Genomic DNA, 21,207 nt, shown 5'->3' with positions numbered 1-21,207 from the left:
TGCTGAATTCTTTTCACAACACGAAATGTTTAGACTGCTAGGAAAAAAAAAAAAAAAAAAAACGGAACTGCTGTTGGAGTGCTTGGGGAACTCCATATACAAAGAGGAAGTATCGTGTGACTGATCAGGAAATGGGTACAAAGCATCTGTTTTGGTAGTATTTTCGCTTGTTTTGGGGACATTTCCATAGCAAACTGGAATCAGGCCCTGTGTGTAGGTATTACTTCAGAGTGAAAGGCAGGCACTGATTTGGAGTGAAACGCAACAGCTGTCAGCATGAGCGCATAGCAACACTGCACAACAGCTGAAGGCAGGTCTCGTGCAACACAACATCCTGCTGAAACTGCCGAGCATTGTAGAGCCATTCTGGGCTGCAAGAATTACAAAAAATGCTTTGACTTCACTAAAAAAACTGTTTTCCAGGCTGTTTTTTCTGATAGGAACCGGGTCTTTTTTGCCTACAGAATCTCTGGGATACAGTGCCATCTGTGCTACAAAACCCCCAGGGAAGTATGTAAGGCAGCAAGCTGCAAACACGATGAAAGTCCTTTCTGGTCTTACCTAGCAAGGCACTTCTTTAGCATGCACAGATTTGAAAGGAGACAAGTTTAGCCCTCATCTTTCCATAAAAGTTGGCTGGTCTGGAGCACAGTGCCAACCCTTGTGATGTCAGGGCTGTTCGCTCCTTTGGTTTTGTCACGTGATTTTTAAACATAATTTTTCCAGAAGCTGAGTCCAAAACTATGACTGATTTTCTTGCTTAAAGTGAAGCTCTGCGCATGCGTTAGCACTTGAGCAAGTTGTTGTTAGTCAGATCTTTGCGGAGTTGTGGGGAGGGTAGTGTACTGCCCTCAATGCAATGAAGTAATTTTTAGAGGAAGTCCTTGTATGGACTTATTTATTCATTATTTTGGAAGACTTCAAATAGCATTTCCAGGAGGACCAATTCAAATTCCAGATTTGGTTCTCCTTATTCGGTCATTCCTTAGTCAGCCTTAGTCTGCCTCCCAAGGCAGAGGCAAGCTTGGATATGCTGGTGCAAGTGGGCAGCAGAGAAAGATGACACAACCCCCCTGACAGAGGGTATTTTGGACCTACCCCTGCCAGACAGTTATAAAGGGACTGAAAGAAATGAGAGGTGTATTTTAAGGGCTGTCATGGTAAAGCTGCTGGGCAGCATACTTGGTGAGATGTAGAGCGAGGCAATTATTTGGAGAACTCTTTTTGCCATTGGCTTTTCCCTCTCCAGAGGAAGAAACTTGTTAGCTTAAATGATTTCAAACATGACCCATCCCCATTTGCTAAGTAGATCAAATTAGTCTACGTTTGTCCTGGATGACAGTGTAACAATAGTGACAGGGCATAATATTCTGCCTTGCTCCCTTGGGCTTCTTTTTCAGCCCTGTTTTAACTCTGTCTTCCATCCATCCTTTCCACTGCTCCTTGGAGTGATCTTTTTTCCTTAATCTGCTCCTGCATTTCAATCTTTTTTCCCTCAGGCCTTTCTTTCTTCCTGGCTGCTTTGAGTTGAAGCGAGCACTCTGAAAGCAGCACCATCAGCTACAGTCACCTTCAGAGGAATATCATGAGTTCAAAGTTATCTTCAAAATTATTTCAAGTGGAAGAGATCATTTTCTCATGTTTTTATTTCATAGGGTGGAGTCAAATAGAATACGGAAAACTGTGCAGTTTTGGCCACCCACTTCAAGAAGGATGTCAAGAAAGTGGAGAGAGCCAGAGTGGAGGGCTACCAGGATAGTCAGTGGTCTATTTCACAGGTTCACTGAGGAGAGACTGAAGAGCTGGGCTTGTATGGTTTGATGAAGAGAAGGCCAAAGGCAGTTGAACAGCAGCCTATGACTTCATAACTAGGAACTACAATGACAACAGAGCCAAATTCTTCTCAGTGGTAACAGAAAGTGCAAGAAGGGTCAATAGCAGCAAGATGAGCATTCAGCTTGGACATTAGGAAACAAAATGCCCAGCAGGAGGCTAGTGCAGCCTGGGAACAACCTTCCTTGATAGCTGGAGGAAACTCTGTCCCTGGAGGTTTCCAAGCCTCCACCAGAGAAAGCCACACTGACCTGCTCCAGTGGTGGCCATAGTCTGGCCGCGGGGTGGGATGGGTTGCTCAAGGTGCCCCTCTAAATAACATTGTAACACTGCAAAATCGTGTACTTATCCTCTCAAACCACTTAGTGTAGAGTTTGCCATGCTGTACCTGAGTTAGCCAGTCCCTCCTGAACTGGAAGAGAAGGAATTTTTATTTATTTATTTATTTTTAAGGAAGGATAATAATAAACCAAGCTGACCAGTTACGGTAATTCTGGAGTAAGTCAAATACTAGCAAATGCCTCTAACCCTTGCTTTAAAAGTAATATATTTCATGCGGACAGTGTCCCGTCAATTTTCATAGTCTTTCAAAACTCTAGGCTCTTGAGGGTGCTGGAAGATGTGCAGGTAAAGGTCAGTGCTGAGAGCCCAGCAAACATATGCCCAGCAGAGCAGAACCTGTAGTTTCTGTGGTTAAAACTGTGTTGCAATTCTGATAGATTTGTCAGGCAACAACAGACGTTAAGAGGAAAAAGTTTGTGTGGACGGAGAAGTATCTCATCCTTGAGTCAGGCCGCTCCTGGGCTACAGTCTGATTCTAAAGTAGTCCTGCAAGACAATGTCAATTTTCATCTTAAAGGATATGTATAGACCCTAGGGCACGGTAGGCTACCCTGTATTAGAACATGTACTCTCAGTTCTACAAGCCAGTGTATTTATTTTTAGGTAGGCAAGTAACCTCCTTAATTTTAGTGGGATGATTCACATCCATGTGATGATGCATACGTGTCTTCATAGAACAAAAGTTCTTTATTTTTTGTTTCAATATTTATGACTTTTGTCTGAGTTATTCTAATGAAATCTGTGTTAAATTTTATTTCTGCCCACCTCCCCCCCACCCACCCTGACGTCAACAGACATCCAATGCTTTTTGTGGAGAGGTGTTTCTTTTACAGTTTCCAATGCCTTCTTATTTTTACTGGGATGGCTGAAATACTTTGTTTAGGACATAGGTTGTAAGCCACAGTCTTGCATTTGCTACAATTACTTTTAACACACTTACAAACTTAATATTTTGTGCAGCTATATTAAAAGCAACAGCTATTTCCCATCTGTTTTAATTTGCAGTAAATGAGTTTATGCTGCTGTGTTTTAGGCAGACAAGAGCTTGTCTTCTTCAGTAATTATCTCCAGACGATGCTGTTTGAATGAAGTGATGGGCTAAATGAAAATGATAGCGTATCTCAGGTAAACCAAGCAATTTTGTTCCAATGTATTAAAGCCTGATTATAATAAAAGGTTTTGAATTAATTTCTCTAACCACTGAGCTGATATTCACAAATTGCCTTCTGAGATGTACAGTGACAAAGTGGATATAAGCATCTTCTTGAGACTATGGAAGGTATCAAAGAATGATGGGATTGTTTACATCATTTAAAATTAATCCTTTTTCATACTGGCAGCTGGGATCACTCCCCTTACTCCCCTGGTTCCTGAGAAGTGGGAAGGTTTTTGAGTCTTTATCACAGTCATAGACTTTGGTCATTGTTACATTTTACATGGAAAAGTTTAAACTATAGTTTCTCCTCCACATGAACCGAAGCCTTCCATCTCTTGTGTAGGAGCTAGAAAAGCAGTAGGTTTCTTCCAGGGAGCTTTCACCTCGTTCCTAAGGCAATCAGTCTGGGGGCAGCCACCTCTCTGCCTAGGGCCTTGAAAGGTAATTAGGGGATAACGCATAGCAAGCCTTAGTTAGCCCTTCTCTCTTCTAAAGTGTATTTATCTCAGAGCATTTGCATCAGTGTGAAAAGAATTAAATGCCTCCTTGGACAGGCAGTTCTGTTATGGGATCCATTTCTGCTGTGTGATGGTAAGGGCTGATGACTCCAGACACGGTACCCTATCTTTGTTAGGGTTCCCCCTTCCTGGACAAACCTCACCCTTTGAGAATTGTGATCACACAGATTTCTCTTGCAAAATAAATTGCAGAAAAATATAGTACAGAGAGACCTTGCACCCATTAAAAAGGAAGAAATATTGTCTTTTTTGCCTTTTTTCTTTGTAAGGAAGCAACATGAGCACATTCCCAAATTAAGGTCACTTTTAGAAACAACAGCAAAAAATACAGAAAATATAGCAACTGAGTGTTTTCCTTTTTCTGTGGGGGCATTATTCAATATGACCCCTTTAATTAGGTGTGGGGGGTTTTTATAGCCACTTCTTTAAGTTTATTTCAATGCCTATAAAATACATAAAAATAGTTCTCATTGGCCAGGAGCCAAGTGATTCAAATGAATGAATAGGAGACTCCTGATACTAAGCTTTTCTTTTGTGCCGCATTTTCCTAGAGATTTTCTCTATTAATCTTGCAATAACCCATGCTTCTGTGTGATTTATTGCTTAGTTGCATAACTGCACAAAAGGGTTGTGGGCAATGCCCCTTGTAGTGCTCTTCAAAAATATAATACTCTCCTATAAGGCCTGGAGTTCTTTTCACTGGCGAGACTCCAGGTAAAAGGGCTTTCCATTAGGTCTTGCCAGCCAAGATGGGGATCCCTGCTGGGGAAATAGGACCTCAAACAGAATAGAGCTGCAGTTTGGAAACTGGGTGGAAAATACATGGTGGTCAAGGAAATGTTAAGGCAAGTCAAAAGGTCAGATCTGGATGTTTTTCTGGCACCTGGGAGAGCAATGGCTGTGGTGCCTCCTCGTCACTGCTGTTTTCTCTGGTGGCCTCTTTTCTATCCTCTTGCCCTCCCTTCGTCCTCTACCACTGCACCCATTTAGCAGTTCCTCTAGAAATCTCATCTGCTGCCACACTCTGGAAGAAAGCCCACCAGGGTCCTGCTTGGCTAATTTTGTGCTGGCTTCCTTCACCGTATTCTGTGGTATGTCAAGTGCCAGATTTATAACTCAACAGAACAAGAAGCAAATCTAAAGAAAAAAAAAAAAAAAAAGGATTAGCTCTGTGTTATATCTGCACAGGCTCTCCAAGAAAACGGGACTCTAAGTCAGTAAAATAATGCTTGGAAAGAGGACAGAAAGGAGTACAGGGGTACTGAGGAACCCCCACCACTGAAGATTTTTAAGAAGTTAAACCCAGATCATCTAGTCTTCCTTCATAGTCAGGGGAAAGAAAAGGACACAGACAGGAACTGATTCTTCTCCTTCTCCTCAGACGGGATTTCTCTTGTGGGCCAGAAAAATTGTGGCTGTTCCTCTCTGTTCCTTGCCACAAAACCAGAGCGACAACCCGTGACCCCACCACCAGCTTGGCAGAGGTCTGAAGTCAGGTGAGATTATGGGTTTGATTTGTATTAAAGAAAAATCCTTCAGAGCCACAAGTACTAGGAACACAATTTTCCACCAAAAATTTAGAATGGGCAGTCACCACAGGTTTTCCAAATTGCAGCATCTGAGCTGCCATGGAGCCCTGCTTGCTGCCTGACACGGCTGGTTGCAGATCAGCGTGAGGCTGTCCTGCAGGTAAATCTGGAATGACTTCACATGCCTTCAGCCCAGACTGTTACATTTCTTTTTTAGTGCAAGTTCAGTATGACACATAGAGACACATTTATATTAACTGCAATTAAGCTCTATTAGACCTTTGATCTGCTACCATGTTGTAGTGTATAAATGAATACATTAAAAGAGAAATAAAATGAGAAATAATTACCTTCTGTAAGTTGCAAAGCTGAATTTCAAGCTGTCCCTTTTGAGCAGTTTCATCACATTTTTAATTGAGCTAGGTTTTGTGTCAGGAAAAAGAGCTTTATTGGAAAAGATGAGGGAAAAGTAGAACAAAAGATGATGTTTCATTAAACAGAAATGCCATGGGCTTGAAACTGTAATCTTCAAAACTTGTGTATTAGGAAATCAAATTACCAAATTGTTAGGTTTTGGGGAGTAAAGCCTTCGTTTTCTTGAAGAGACACACATTGGCAAAACCCCCAAACCTAAGTCTGATTTGGAGATCAATTTTTTAAAATATTCCATTGAAAGGACAAAATTAGCCAAGTATGATGGTCAGCTGATGTGGAAAAGTGAGAAAAAATTACCATCCTGATAATCAGTCTGAAAAATTAACTCTTACTTTCCATAGCCAGCTGAATCAGACTGATGGTTTCCTTGCAGGGAGGCATGGACTGACTTTGTTGCTCCAGACCTGATGAGAGGGGAGAGAGCAGGGCTGGGGAGAAGGGCTGGCTCAGTGGGGTGATCCTCTCTCTTGCACTCTGGTGAGGTCAGCTCATGGAGCTTTGTACGGGGGGAAAAGTTAGGCTTCTGTGTGCCAGACACAGGTACCTTCAGGAATTATGTTTCTGCTTCCAGTTCTCACAGACTGCAAAGAGCACAGAATCTGGGGCTATGTGCTCCCAAGTGGGGGGCAGCTGTCTATTTTTCTTCAGTGCAAACTCCCCAAGTGCAAAGTAAAGCTTGCTGCCACTATCAAACAAGAATATCCATACATGACTTCAGAGGACCGTTCTTGAGCTCAAATGTACACTGAGCTGTGAAAATAGAGTTGTGCTAGTCAAGTAAGCAACAGGTCTTATGGAGACTTTTTTTTACTTCTCAAGGAGGAGAAAGGAGAAAGAATGGCTTTTACTGTCCCTTCAGGTTTTTGTACAGGCACAAAACACTTCATATGTACAGGTGTTTTTTTGCTGGGTTGTTTTTTGTTTGTTTTGTGTTGTTTTCTACAGTCTGCTTTTTGACTGTGTAGGCTTTTTTCGTTTCACTGTGTATCATGTTTGGCAGCTCAGTCTGCAGAAATGAATAAAATGGAGGTGCAAGATGAGGTGCAGCACCTAGTGAAAATTTCCCACAAAAGCCCCAACTGTGACATTTCTATCTCTCTGCCTGCTGTTCCCTTGCAGCACCATATATTCTCATTGCAGAAGGAGGCAGTCCATTAATTCCCACTGCAAAAGGAGATCTACCCATGCATATGCCTTGTAGATAAACTGTAAAAAATGGAAACTACACCTCAGCCTCCTGCACCTCTCTCTCCAGTCCGTTCAAGGGGCTTTTAACTTCAAAGTCTAGTTGAGAGCATTAAATTGCCAATATTATCAAGTGCATTAAGCCTGGAAACCCAACAGACTGATTATCTGTTGGTTTGCTTCTTGGGTAACCACTCTTATCTGCCAGAGTGAATACCACGATAGGTGCAAAATGATATCAAATCTCTAAGAAGCAGCAAATCTGTAGAGCTAAGCAGCAAAATATCAGGCCCAACAGGCACAAATACATCAAGAGGATTGTGACATCTCCATCTCATAAAAATCTCCCCTTCCTTCCTTCCTTCCTTCCTTCCTTCCTTCCTTCCTTCCTTCCTTCCTTCCTTCCTTCCATTTATCTCTCCTCTCTTTCTTTAATTTTTACCTCTTAGTAGTGAGTTTCTAGCCCTCATGGTGAAATGCGATCCAAGCAAACTCTAAAGCCTAGGTTAAAATACAAAGTCCACCTTTTTAAAGTTCAAGTGTGGGGAGGAAGACAGAGAAGTGAGAGGGCAAGTTACCTCACAAGTATTATGTCTAATGTTGAAATGCTGGTTTGAATGAGTGCTATAGATGTAACAATGAGAAATAGTATTTGGGAAGCAGGTCAGGTTTAGAAAAATACTGTTTTGTAGGCTGTAGACAAAATGACTGGGAAAGATCTCAAATAACTTTGTTAAAAGTGGTTGAGCAAACACTGTAGGTCTCATTATCAGTGATGAAAACCATTAATATAGACCTATTCATTATGAAGGTCAAAAATCACACAGAGCTGAACTCTTGAACCACAATATTTTGGGCTAGGGACAGCTGCTTTCTTCCTGGTGTGAGCTGTGTGTGGCATGATTAAGTGCTCACTGCTCAGAGTACAGTAATCCTGTGCGGGATAGGCAAGGGGCACCACCAGATCAGTTGTGAAATGCTGTAGTGAATTGAAATGAGTAGACAGCAACAGAGGACTGAAAATGAAACGGCTATTAAAACCAACAGCGTTGCAAACCTAAAGCATTCCAAAATCACGAGTCCAGACACTGTCCCCAAGTTATAAAACTTGTTTACAGACCATTTTATAAAAAAAATAATCAATGGTAAATTTGTTCTTCTTGCTTTCTGGTTTCAGAGTTTCCAGGTACTTCACAATCTCACATTTTCTCTTCAGCCACAAATATTAAGTACCTAAACACCCTTCCCACTGTCCTACATCAAGCAAGTAGGGATATGTAAAGGAAACTTGAAATATCATGAGATTCATCATCAAGTGTTAAGAACTGGCAAGATTGCTGTAAGCCTGGCACTGCAGACCAGAAGCATTAAGTATCACATTTTTGAGCTTTAATTAATAAGTACTTCAGATCCAAATAATTAATTTGAGATAAATGATGTTAAAAAGTAAGAGCTGCTTCTTGCAGATGATGTATCTCTGAGCTCAATGAATGCCTGGAAAGACAAAGCGTTGTAGGGATGGTTTCCCACCTTCTGTCATTTGCCTGTTGCATTGGCACTGGTGAGGGGAGGGCATTTCCCCTCGTGGTTTAAGAGCTAGTGGAGCTTTGATGAAAGCAGAGCTGCCAGTGAAGGATGGATAGCAATGTCCTTTTTGCTATGTCACTGTTTAATGTCATGCAAAGTAATTCCAGATTATCCAGTCGTAGGACCCATAAGTGGCAGGCCTTTTTTTCTGTTCCCATTTACTTTTCAAGCCCAAGAGATATATTATGTGTATATATATAAGATAAATAATAGGAGAATTCTATAAATGTTAGCCATGGTTTGAGTCTGTAGACAATTCACACACTTCTTTCAGAGATCACAGGATGATTAGGACAACTGGTCCTTCATTAAGACAGACAGATCTTTGATAAACCTTTTAAAGACAATTTAGAGAAATCATTTTTAAAATTGCTTTGTCATGGTGATATCCTGCCTTTTCTTGCTCCTCATCCTCTGACCAAGGGATTATTTTGCCTGTTGCAGTCATCCCCATGGACATCCAATTTTGTCATGTAAACACAGCACAAAACGGCTGGGTCATAAGACTCACTGCAGCCCAAAGCAACCCAAGTGTTGAAGCTTTTGCTTCAAAGTGCTTTAAGTCCTCTGGCACAATCAAGAGCCAGTATGTAACTAGAATTCAAACGCAGGTGCTAAACAAGATTACCTTTGATTGCTGTTGTAGAAACATGGAAAGAAACACTTCTTTAGCCTTCTAATGGCATTTTTACAGATCCTTAAGAACTGGCTACCAAGTTTGTTATGGTGAAGCAACTGGGTTTTAATTAAGTTCAATTAACTGATATTGTGAAGTGGTTGTTAAATGCTTCTTAGGTAGAACCACTGGAAAACATTTGAAAATACAAGGCGATTCAAGATGTTATCCTAAGTGTCCCTGCTCAGCCAGTCACTGCAATCTCACACTGAGGGAACCATTTAGGACAGTTGCGTCATGACAATAGAGACCTTAAACTTCAGCTTACCCTGAAAGCAGGTCCCATATTAGTAAAACATGAGCACTTTTTCTGCTTTAACTGAAATAGCCTAGATGCCTAATCAACCGAGGTAAAAAAAACCCCAGCACCCCCATCCCATCACCACCACCAAGAAGCGGTCCCTTGTCATGTATTTTTAACTGGGTCATTCCCTCTCCAGATCTGGTTTCACATGTAGCCAGGTCTGGACCTAGCTGAGAGGACAATAACTGCTGGTAGGGAAGAGAGGGCAGGAGCAAGCGAGAGGGACTGGCCGGTTCAGATCACTGGCCTGTTATACTTCAGGCAGAAGAAAGCATGGCTCAAATCAGATAAATCAGTGGACCTACCCTGTACGGATTCCCATATTTTAGAAAAAAGTGTATTATGGCTATAGCTAACATTGCTTAGGGATCAGCATAACCTGCAGTGTTCACACAGCAGAATGAGATCTCACAAAGGAGTGAGAATGTTTAGTTAATTAAATGTATTTCTAAACTTGTTTCATAAAATTTTATCATCTAGAACAGCATTTAATCTCTACACATAGAAGCCAAGATTGGTATAGGTCAGGGGAATTAACCAGGAGCATTAAGCATTCAAAATCAAAGCAAGGAAGTGAAAGATTTCCTCCTAATGGGGACAGAGGCTTCTGGGATGTTTCCCAGGGGGACAGTTGCAAAAATGGCAAAGAAAGCAGGAAGAAAATTCCCAAACCATTCAAGTGAAATCTGCCTGAGGATCTGACAGCAACTTGTCATGTTGCAAGCAGTTTATGTTTACTGGGACATTTGCACTGTGTAGCCATGGCGTTTTGGGGGCTTTTTTTTTCTTCTTGGTTTAAATGCAGTTCTGACATACCATCCAATCACAGTACCAACAGTCTAAGTTAACGTGGTACATTTTTCATTTATAAATAGGATCTAATCTTATGACAAGGCAAAAAGAAGTAAAGACAAACAAGGCAGAAAAAGACCCCACATCTCTCCCAAAGCAAAACCACAAGACAGAAAAGAGCCAGAGTAAGAAGAATGTGTGAGCTCAACATATTCAGTTTACGCTGTCTATGCTAAAACTAATGAGGCTGCTGACATACACGGCACTTGTGTCCTTGGTCCTCCTGTGCACAGACCAGGGGTCACCAAGTGGCCACTTTTGCCCTTGAATGTATTTGCAGGACTCTTGCTGGTAGCTAACGAGAGTGCTGCTCACATAGCAGATCAGTGCTGAAAGGTGGCTGACAGCTTATTAAACAGATCTTCTATGATACTTTTGTTTCTCCTTGTTATGCCATGGCATAATTCCTCAGGAGCCTTTGTGCAGCACATCGCTGTCCTGCACACAAGTGTGTTGTTGTTATTTGTTGTCCAGCAAACACTCAGTGGGCGAGAGCCTGCATCTCGCTTTGACATGAAAAACATCCTTCAATTAAGCTTGGCTTGGGGATAAAGCACTTCAGCCCTGAATAAAGGCGCGTCAGAAGCAGAAGCTCTGCCCGCTTGGCCCCACACCGCCCCAGCCCCCTGCCCGCCCTGCCGCGCGCTGCCCGTACCTGCCTCCTCGCCGCCCCAGAGGGGCCTGGGCTCGGGCTTGGGCAGCGATTCTCCTTTGCTGTGGGGCTCCTTCGTCTGAAAAACAGAGGGAACACATCAGGTCATGAGAGCTTCCTATTGTTCTGGGTTATTGCTTTACAACGCTTAAGACCAAAATTATTTTCCATCCAAAGAAAACGTGTCAGGCGGCAGTGCAAGGCCCCTCTCCAGCTGTTTCTATAATCAGGGGCAAACTTATGAGGTGCCAGGTACTGCGATCTTCCAGAACAGAAGATCTCTGTGGTTCACTGTACTTTGAATTGCATTTTTCCATTCAAAGTGCGTGTGTTGATTTTACACCCATGGACCAGATGGTTAGCCCCGTTCTCCCGCCTTCATCCCGCTGAGGCAAGGGAAGGGAAAGGAAATGGCAGGCAGGGTCCCAGCAGGGCCGTCTTCTGACATGGGGCTGTTTGTGGAGAGCCACTTTGCCCACTCGTTCACCCAGGGCACGGCCAGCCTTCATGGGGAGGAGATTTGGGGTAGGGGATGCACGGGTGTAATCCCTTCACATATCCTTTGGTATTGCCAATGGGGATCTACAGACCCATGTTCCCCTCCCTGATTAACACTTTGTCCTCATCCCTGCTATTACAGTGCATCTAACTGCTTCCCCCTGGACCTCTCTTACTCACACAAGAGGCTCAGATCAGAGCTGTGCAGGAATTTGTGTGACTGTGTTCTGGCCCCACTTTCATAAGGGTACCAGCCACTGGCCTCAGTGGTGCTGCTTCTGGGTGACAAACTGAGCATGAAGGTGAAGTCAGTTGTCAGGATTACTGTGGTGGTTTGACCCTGGCTGAAAGCCAGGTGCCCACCGAAACCACTCTATCAGTCCCCTCCTCAACTGCACAGGGGAGAGAAAATGTAACAAAAGGCTCATGGGTTGAGATAAGGACAGGGAGATCACACAGCAGTTACCGTCACGAGCAAAACAGACTTGACTTGGGAAAATTAGTTTAATGGATTACCGTTCAAATCAGAAAAAAACCCATCTTTCCCCCACTCCTCTCTTCTTCCTGGGCTTAACTTAATTCCTGATTTCTCTACCTCCTCCCACCAAGTGGCAGAGGGGGATGAGGAATGGGGGTTGTGGTCGATTCATCACATGTTGTCTCTGCTGCTCCTTCCTCCTCACACCCTTCCCCTGCTGCAGTGTGAGATCCCTCCCAGAGGAGACTGCTCCATGAACTTCTCCAATGTGAGTCCTTCCCATGGGCTGCAGTGTGGGTCCCTTGCACAGGGTGCAGTCCTTCAGGATCAGACTGCTCCAGCGTGGGTCCCTTGCAGGGTTACAAGTCCTGCCAGAAAACCTGCTCCAGTGTGGGCTCCCCTCTCCATGGGTCCACAGGTCCTGCCAGCAAGCCTGCTTCAGTTCATGCTTCCCACAGGTCCCACATCCCCCTGCTCAGGTGTGGGGTCCTCCACGGGCTGCAGGTGGCTATCTGCTCCACCGTTAACCTACATGGGCTGCAGGGGCACAGCCTGCCTCACCATGGTCTTCACCATGGGCTGCATGGGCATCTCTGCTCCGGTGTCTGCGGCACCTCTTGCCCTTACTTTACTGACCTGGGTGTCTGCAGGATTGTTTCTCTCACATTCTCATTTCTCTCTTCTGCTTCAATTTTGTTGCCCATGTGGTTTTTTTTCTTTCCCTTCTTAATATGTTATCCCAGAGTTGCTACCACCATCACTGATGGGCTTGGCCTTGGCCAGTGGTGGGTCTGTCTTGAAGTTGGCTGGCATTGGCTCCATTGGATATGGGGGAAGCTTCTGACATCTTCTTATGGAAGCCACCCCTGTAGATCCCCCACTACCAAAACCTTGCCATGAGAAAACACTACAATTAAACATGTGCTATACCCTGTGTATCCCAAAGTACTTCTCAGGCTCTCCATCCCACTGAGACACTGCATCCAGCATCAGGATGGGAAGTAGCAGTCAAATAGCAAATAAGGTGCTGCAGAAGAAGAAGTTAAAGAATTCCTGCTAGAATCACCTCACAGGCTTTTGGTGAAAAGTTCTGGTGTCCAAAGACAGGAGAAATTTTCTTGCTAATGTCAACACTCAAGTGCTTCTTCATACAAAGGCATTGTTTGCCAAATCTGCGGTCCTGAAGGGTTAAAGAGTTTGTCAGTATGAGTCTAGGGCTCTGGTAAGTCACTCAAGTAGTTTTCAACTGTGATGTTCTTTGTGTTTTCAGTTTAAGAAATGCTTTCATTCAAAAGATTCCCAACTCAAATGGCAACTTCACCCACTATTACACACACTCTAAACAGATGTGAAGCTGGCTGGAGTATGCACAACGTTGAAAGGCATTGAAAAGGTGTCTCACTTCTGATGGCATATTTCTGACTATCTTTATTCAGTCATGATGAGTAACAAGAAAGAAACAGGCATTCAGGACAGCCAGTGTTTTAGCTACTGTAAGGTTCTGTAATTAAAGAGCCAGAGGGACTGTAGGAAAGAAGCAGCATGGGAATAGAAAGTAAGTGTGGGATGAAGGGAGGGAGGGAGAGAAAGTGCTTAGTTTGATGCATTCCAAGCAGAACTGTGATTATGCCCAGAAGAATACGAGCTCAGAAAACACAGGGAAAAGCATTTAAGGAAAAGCACACACTAGACACGGATCTGTCCCTACAGAAAAGCACATCTTTATGTATGTGGAAAACCATGTATGACAGACACACCGTGTCAAGGACAGAAGTGTAATATCCACAGTGTCCATGAGCAATAAAAGCTGAATGCTGAAAGCTGCAAAGCCTGAACTATGTTCCTTAATGGAGTCCAGTAAAAAGGGAAACTGTTGGCCATCCTGCCATGAAATAAGAGGCATTGCAGTCAAAGTTCTGCAAAGGTAAAACATCTGAGAAATTGTATAATGGGCCATGTGCAACAAGTCCCAGGGAAGAAAATTTATGCCAAACAGGTACTAAAGAGAAACAGAGCAAAAGGGAGGCTGCTGTTACTAAAAGCAATGTCTCCCAGGAGGATCACATGCATGTCCCTCCCTCACCTCAGAACACAGTGTTCTGCCTGTGCAAGTAAAGGCAATGGAGGCTTTTATCAAGGGGCCTGAGAAACCAGCTTATCCATCAGCCAAGAGCAGCACTGGGCCAGACTGAAGCTGCACATTTGCACCCACCAACAGAGAAGGGTTTGCAGCAGAAGCCAAGGATTGTGCTGACACTGCAGCAGCATCACTCTTGTGTGTCTCATCCCGAGTTAATGCCAGCAAGTCACAGAGCTGACAAACACATTGTTGCACTCCAGCGTGCCAGTCTGCAGGACCACAGCTGGTAACGCTTCTGTATCTCACAGCAGTGGTGGGAAGGTAAAAGCCTTAAATCTGGTGAAACACAGAACACCAGTGACAGAAGTCACACAAACAGGTAGGAAATCTAGTTTGAAATAGCTTGTGGAGCTCCTATAGCACTAAGTATGCCCACTTCAATTATGCATGATATTATTAACAAATACATCCATTCCAATAATTTTGCTTCTTCACCCTTTTCCCCCTTTAATTGCTTCACAATTATCTGTGTTTACAGTGGCACTTTAATCACACCTTCCATTTTTATGTCTATGCTGCTATGTCAATTGAGATTCTCAAAAACTGAGGCATCCTTAAGGAGACCCCACTTGCTCTTGTATGCAGGATGTTTCTTTTGTATGTTTTCCTGGATTGTTTTCACATGGTACCAATTCTACTGAATAACCCATTCTCTGAATATGGGGATTTCACATGAAGTATAGGTGGTGTTGATTCTCATGTCTTAACATGTAAGAAAAAGTACAAGGCCACCACATCTACAGAATGGAAGTGTTTTGCAGGTGCTTTTTTTTAGTTATTTTTCTACTTTATGATGGTTGCACTGAAGAAGTTTTGTTTTTCATTTGTGACAGTGAATATGCTTATCATGGTGCTGGTAAAATGCTGAATTAAGTCTGTTTCCTAGCTGACATTGCTCAAGCCTAAAGTTCAGTGAGAGGAAAGGAGACAAATAGTTCAATGCTAGTGGCCAAGTCTTTGTGCTAGTTGAGTACACTTAAGCCACAGCAGATAAGAGCTCAGCAGGTCAAATATTTGAAAACAATATCCATACAATAGTGACTTGGTGTAGAAAAGAGCACATTCTTTCATCCCATGAAGCACAGCTTCTTCCTTCCCACATTTCTTGTACTCTGATAATGTGACCCCAAAAGACCAGTCACTGTGGTGAGTGGGACTGCTCCCACTAAGCCTTGCCCTAGGAAGGTCAGCTGTGGAAAACTACAGCCTCCAATTTGCAAGAGGTAAACCACGTTAGAGGATCCATCTCTGGAGCAGAGGTTAAAGGCACTAAACTATGTTTTGGGATTACTCCAATCCTAGTGCCTCTGGGAAACAACAAAGGGAAGAAGTCAGAAGTCCGTATGTCAGTGCAAGCAACACTTGACTTGAAGCACTGATTTTTGCTACAGTTCAGTGCTTTATATATTTTGTGCAAACATGACATTCATTGCATGATTCTGCTTTTTCTTGTTTTATAAATAGCAAACAGAGAGCAGACTTTACAAACACTTAATAAAATAGCCACTGTGTCACTTCCTTCTCTACTCCTTTTGATCAAGGCACACAGTCCTTCAGCTGCAGCACCCCTTGGTGTGTCCTCAGCCTGGAGGCTGCCCGTAAAAGAAAGATGGGAAAAGACACAAGGTATGCAGACTGGCTGCCTGTTCTTGCAAAGGCTGGTTCTTCCCTAGGCCAGGGAGTGGGAAAGGCTGTTGAGATTCAAGTATTTGATGAGATATTTCGAAAAAGCTCATCTATTGCAGCACAAACTAGTAGGCTGTAACAAAGCTTTTACCATCAGTCAGATTCCACTGCCCATGCTGTTTCTCCTTTCTCCAGAGATCAGTCCACATTACTCACCCATCCATTCACCTCCCTCAATCCTCAGGGCTATTTAACTACTTAGCAAGAACGAGCTACAGCTGCCCATCATCCATGTCAATCAACCCACTGCCTTCGAGGCAAGGCCACAGATGCATGTTATCAATGCTAATCAGCCCACTGCCTTCATTCCTCTGCACTCATCTTCCTCATATCATCCAGCATGAGGATGGTTGAGGGCATCCAGACATTTACACAAGTGCTTCCATCCCATTGTGGGAGCCCCAGAGGAGCTGCGACCTGGGGCAACTGCTTCCTCCATTGCTGTGATGTGTGGGCTATGTTCCTCCACTGCACAGAGCAAGGTGCCATGGGAGACCCCTTCCAAAACGGGAGAAAGGAGACAGAATAAAGACCTATTATTCTTTCAATGACAATGTTAGTAAGGCAGGTAACACTTCTGCTCTAGAATTGACCTAAGACTCTAATGCATGTGCTTTTAATGGGATTACTGCTATGTTTAACATTTAGCCAGTCCTCACCTGCTCTGCTAAACCAAGAGCCAGAGAAATGTGATCTGCTTCATTCATTGCAAAGACAATTTAAACTCTGAAGACTATTTTACACATCAACATTGTTAATTATTTCATTGCTGAACATCTTAACAGAAAGAGCTCATTAATGGTTGAATATTCTGTTCACTTGAAAGGACATCAATACCAACAGTGGAAGCAGAATACATTATCTAGACTAAATACCACAGCCACTTTGTACTAAAAAGAAAAGACGTTCTCACAGATACCAAATGATACTCATTTATTGGTTATCTGCCTTCACTGCTGTTTTGTGGAGTTCTATAGAGGATCTGCTTTATTCAGCAAGGCACAGCCCTGGCATCCAGCATATTTTTGCTGCTGGGATGACAAGAAATATCCTGTTTTCACTTGAGGTTCTTAATTATCCACATAAGTCATTGGATTCTTTATGACACTTAACAGATTAACATTTAAGGCTTCATCCCTGTAGACAATGTATACCAATGAAAACAATTATCAGGATGCAACAGGGCTGAACATACATTAGCTCTGTGTATTGTGTTTGTGAAAAGCTCACCTAAAGTGATGCAATTCATAAAGTTGATGACACAAAAATGTCTATAATCAGTCTTTAAAGCTAGCTATCCATTGAAATTAATGAGAGCCATCCACATTTCTCTTGGCACAACTGCTTCAGCACGGCTGAAGTCTCAGTGATATTATCTGTGCCAAGGTCCTGCCACCTGCCAAAAGAGTACCACTGTGCCTAGTGCCCAGGAAGGGCTGCCACTGCTTCTGGTGACCAGAGTCATCTGCAGCTTCTGAGAGGAAAGTAGTCTGGACAGCCCTGTGCTGGTGTTCAAAGCAGGAGCCCCAGGTGAGTCTGAACTCTGAATTTGCCTAGACCAGCACATGGCTGTTGTAGCTTCTCACTGGCAGGTTCTCCCAGGCTGGCTGTGAAAGTATATTCAGATGTTTATGCAAGTGGAGCTCGGAAAAATGTGAGGACTCCTCATATAGGAGTATGGGCTCTGCCTATGGGTGGAAAAAGCACTGATGCAGATTTCCGTAAAACAACCATGACTTGCAGTGGGTTTAATTATGATGCAATCAAGTCAGCTTGAAGGGTCATGATTAAGTGAGCTGCAAAGTTAAGGTAAGGCCGTTATCTGCATTTTGTGTGCTTCAGTACTGTTTCTTCAACATCTGTGTTTCTCCACACAGCACACTGCATCCTTTCGCAGCATCTCTGCAAAGGACTGCATCCTTGGCACAATGGACTGCAGGATCCCATTGTTGCAAGCACAGCTGTCCAGGCTATTACTACCATAAACACAGTGCATATGCTATTTAAGATGCCTGTCTACATTTCTGTTCTTCTCTGGGCCTCAGAAGGATTCAGCCTACACAAAGTCCCATGTTTGTGTTACAAGGGTCAGAAGCTATATGCTTTTTAGACAGGCATCTCCTGGTGTCCTAGTGGAGGTCATCATCATTTCTGAATAAATTTGCAGCCAGCGTGATTCAAACCATAAGCCTCACTTGCCCCTGCACTGTTCCATGAGCATACATTTATTTTTTCCACTTCTTTTGGCCAATAATTTTAATCTTATTCCCTCCCCTCTCATTCTTCAACTTCTCTCCTGCTGCACTGCTTTGCAGATGGGTTGATCTTCCTTTTACGGGAGGTGTGATTTTTCAGGACCCTAAGATAAGACTGTGTGCACCTGTATGAAAAAGGGCTCCCTTAGTAAGATGGGAAGAATGTTGCACTACAGCAACATAAGCAGGATGCGGTTTTATTTTTCTTTCAGGAGAAGAGGACTGTGTAGCTTTACAAATGCCTTTTTTTTTTTCTCCAGAACAGCCACAATATAGATACCGCAGTGGGATCTGAAGGATTCTCTTCCGAGAAGAAGCACCAGAAATGACAAGAATAAAGTTCTTCAACTGCATTACTGATTTATTCAAATAATTTCCCATCACATCTTTGCTATATAACAGAAAAGCATTTGGCACAGGTGCTTGTTATTGGAAAAAAAATGTCCTCCATTCATAAAAGGAAACTTTTATTCAGGCTGCAACTTTATTTTTTAATAAATATCACAGATTTGCCTTGGCAATTGTTAAATTATAAAGAGACTTTATTATTTGTGTCAATGTTTTGTTCTACTAAGATTTGCAGGGAAGGAAGAACCAGATATTATTATTGTCCTAAAAACTCAGTTAAAACAGAGCACAAAAGGCTGGCTTTGAAACCAGTAGAATTAGTAGCTGCATAAGATCTTGTAAAACTTGCCACTGATCAGTACAGGTCCAAGCTATTTGTGAGTAGCTCCCATCTAAGGCCAAAGCACACTGAATGGAGAGGAAATTCAGGTGTGTGTGTGAATTCGGAGTTACAGTCATGATGACTGTAGGGTCAGAAGTAGATGATACAATGATCTTGTCTGATATTCTGTATACTGTGGCTACAGAATCTTGCCATGTTTATTGCTACCTCACTCCCCTCACCTATGACATAATTTCATTATGTGGTTTTGAGTTCAGGATTTCCAGTGATGGAAAATCCACCTTTCATTATGTGAGTTATTTGTTCAACATTTTTTTCACTTTTTTCTTATTGATTGCTTCTGCTTGATCTTCCAGTCACAGGATACTTTTATGTCTTTTCTTTGAAAAGCTTTATGTTACAAGTAGCTGCTCCACCAGGGAAATATTTGTAGCCCACGGTCAAGTTGCCTCTCAAACTCATATTTGATGAAGTCATCTTAGCCCTCTCACTGAAGGTTAAACAATCTTGCATTTGGCACAAGGAGAAAACACACAAAGTTCCTACAAATAGCAAGCAGAGCTATAAATCTGAGCCATTGCAGTTGCCTCACAACATGTACCTACATCCTAAATCAAGTTTAGAAAAAAAACCCAACCCACTTTAATTAACATTATCTGTCTTTTCCAAAATAAGGTAAACGGAGCTTGCATCTAGACTATCAAAAATAGGATTTATTGCTATTTATTGCCATTTTTCTCTTTTGGTGTAGATTTTAGCAGATCAATCTAAAAACTACAATTTAACTGTCACAAACCAACCAATTCATCATATTCTATAATAAAAGTAATAAACTGTGCCTAAAATAATTTTGACTGAGGAGTTTAACTCTCTTAAGCAGCACAGTGGAGTAAAAAAGTAGCTGTATACAGAGCTGACACAACACTCGCAATGAATGAGGCATGTTGATTACAGAGGACAGAGCTTCCACACATTCACAGGGTGCCTTGGAGCTGTGGATATCTTCCAAGGCTCACAATATACTTCCCTTTTTTCCAGAAATCAGCCTGAAAGTGTCATGAGACTGGACTTTCTGGTCCTTGCTGGCTATAACCAGAGCAGAGTAATTCAGTTGTACATTATGCTGCTCTCACGCACAAAGAATGAGTGCAGGGAAATGAATGTTAACTGAATTTACTTCAGGTTTGGTTTAAGATTTGGGCAAAGGTTGGGGTCAGTTCTTACTCTGCCTGAAATAGTTCTCTGCCCTGGGTGTTAAAGCCTCAGAAATAATTGCTGACCCTTGCATGCTCCCAGCTTGCTTTGAACTGCTTCTGGCCTGGGCAAGGAGCATTTTTCCATGGATGAGCAAGTGAGGTGTCTCAGCAACAAACACATACCTACAGTGACAGTTGTTCTCTGGCTGTTCAGTCACATAGTACATAAGGCCAGCAAGAAGGTGCTACTGGATTTTGCTTCAGCTACTAAGTGCACTTACTGTGTAGGTAGTTTACTGACCCACTAGACTATATCCTCACTCCATCCTAGGCACTAGTATAGAAAAGTAGTTGAAATATTGTGTTGTTCTCTATTTTTCTGTACATAGGAAGAAATAAAAGCTGTGACCACTCATGCTGTGATGGATGCCTTCCACAAGCCAGACAACTGACAATATGTGGCATCTTGTAGTACCGAGCCTAAGGATTAACTGGATTATCATTATTTCCATTTTAGAGGTAGAAAATGTAAATAACAAAGAGTTTGAAGACTTGTTAGAACTTAAATTTCAGTTCAAAGAATCTGGAACAGACTTTAGTTCCCAGTCCTCCAATTAATTTTCATGCTGAGGTGATAACGCCTAATACATTCTTACATAAATATGACAATCAGTTTACACATACACTGGCTTTTATACCAATGGAGAAGCCCTTTTTTCTGCATATATTCTTGCTGCTCATCAAGCACTTGGGGATCCTTTTTTCAAGGCTTGTGGTTCTGCCATGTATTCAGATAGAAAGAGACAAAAGACTGAACTCAGTAAAGAGAGATAGGGGATCTCAAATCCCACCAACAGGACTAACAAACCCTCAAAACTTCATGTATATGGGGTTCGCTCAGAAACAGGGGTGTCCTGCTGCATCGAGACTTCCATTTACATTGCCTGAGATGTTCATATCCTAAGGAATCCAAACAGGCTATATGGACAGCTTCAATGTCCTACAAACTTTGAAGTGATGATATTTTCATAATACTGCAGTTCACTGTCATGAAAGCAAGGTCAAGCACATATTTTTATAGGAAAAAAATGATTTATTTTGCATGAATTAACATGCTGTACTTAGGTTGGATCCTTTTTCTCTTAATACCCGATTGTTCTTCCTTTCATTTTCCCTGCTAAGGAATCATTTGAC

General features: G+C 42.6%; 1 protein-coding gene across 2 annotated transcripts in view; it reads right to left on the bottom strand.

Moving 5' to 3' along the window:
- LOC308064920 (uncharacterized protein) overlaps nucleotides 1-21,207 on the bottom strand; it is a 71,167-nt gene that overhangs the window by 7,713 nt on the left and 42,247 nt on the right. Inside the window, exon 3 of one of the 2 annotated variants that reach the window (XM_080390194.1) lies at nucleotides 1-21,207. This exon is cut by the window's left edge and continues 7,713 nt beyond it. In XM_080390194.1, coding sequence (XP_080246320.1) covers nucleotides 21,199-21,207 — 9 coding nt within the window. In that variant the 3' untranslated portion in view covers nucleotides 1-21,198. The other variant, XM_080390193.1, reaches the window with a different exon arrangement.

The sequence above is a fragment of the Falco punctatus genome (assembly GCF_963210335.1).
Source record: "Falco punctatus genome assembly, chromosome: 5".
Lineage (NCBI taxonomy): Eukaryota > Metazoa > Chordata > Aves > Falconiformes > Falconidae > Falco > Falco punctatus.
The sequence above is the reverse complement of the archived record's forward strand: the minus strand, read 5'-3'. Positions and strand labels throughout refer to the sequence as shown.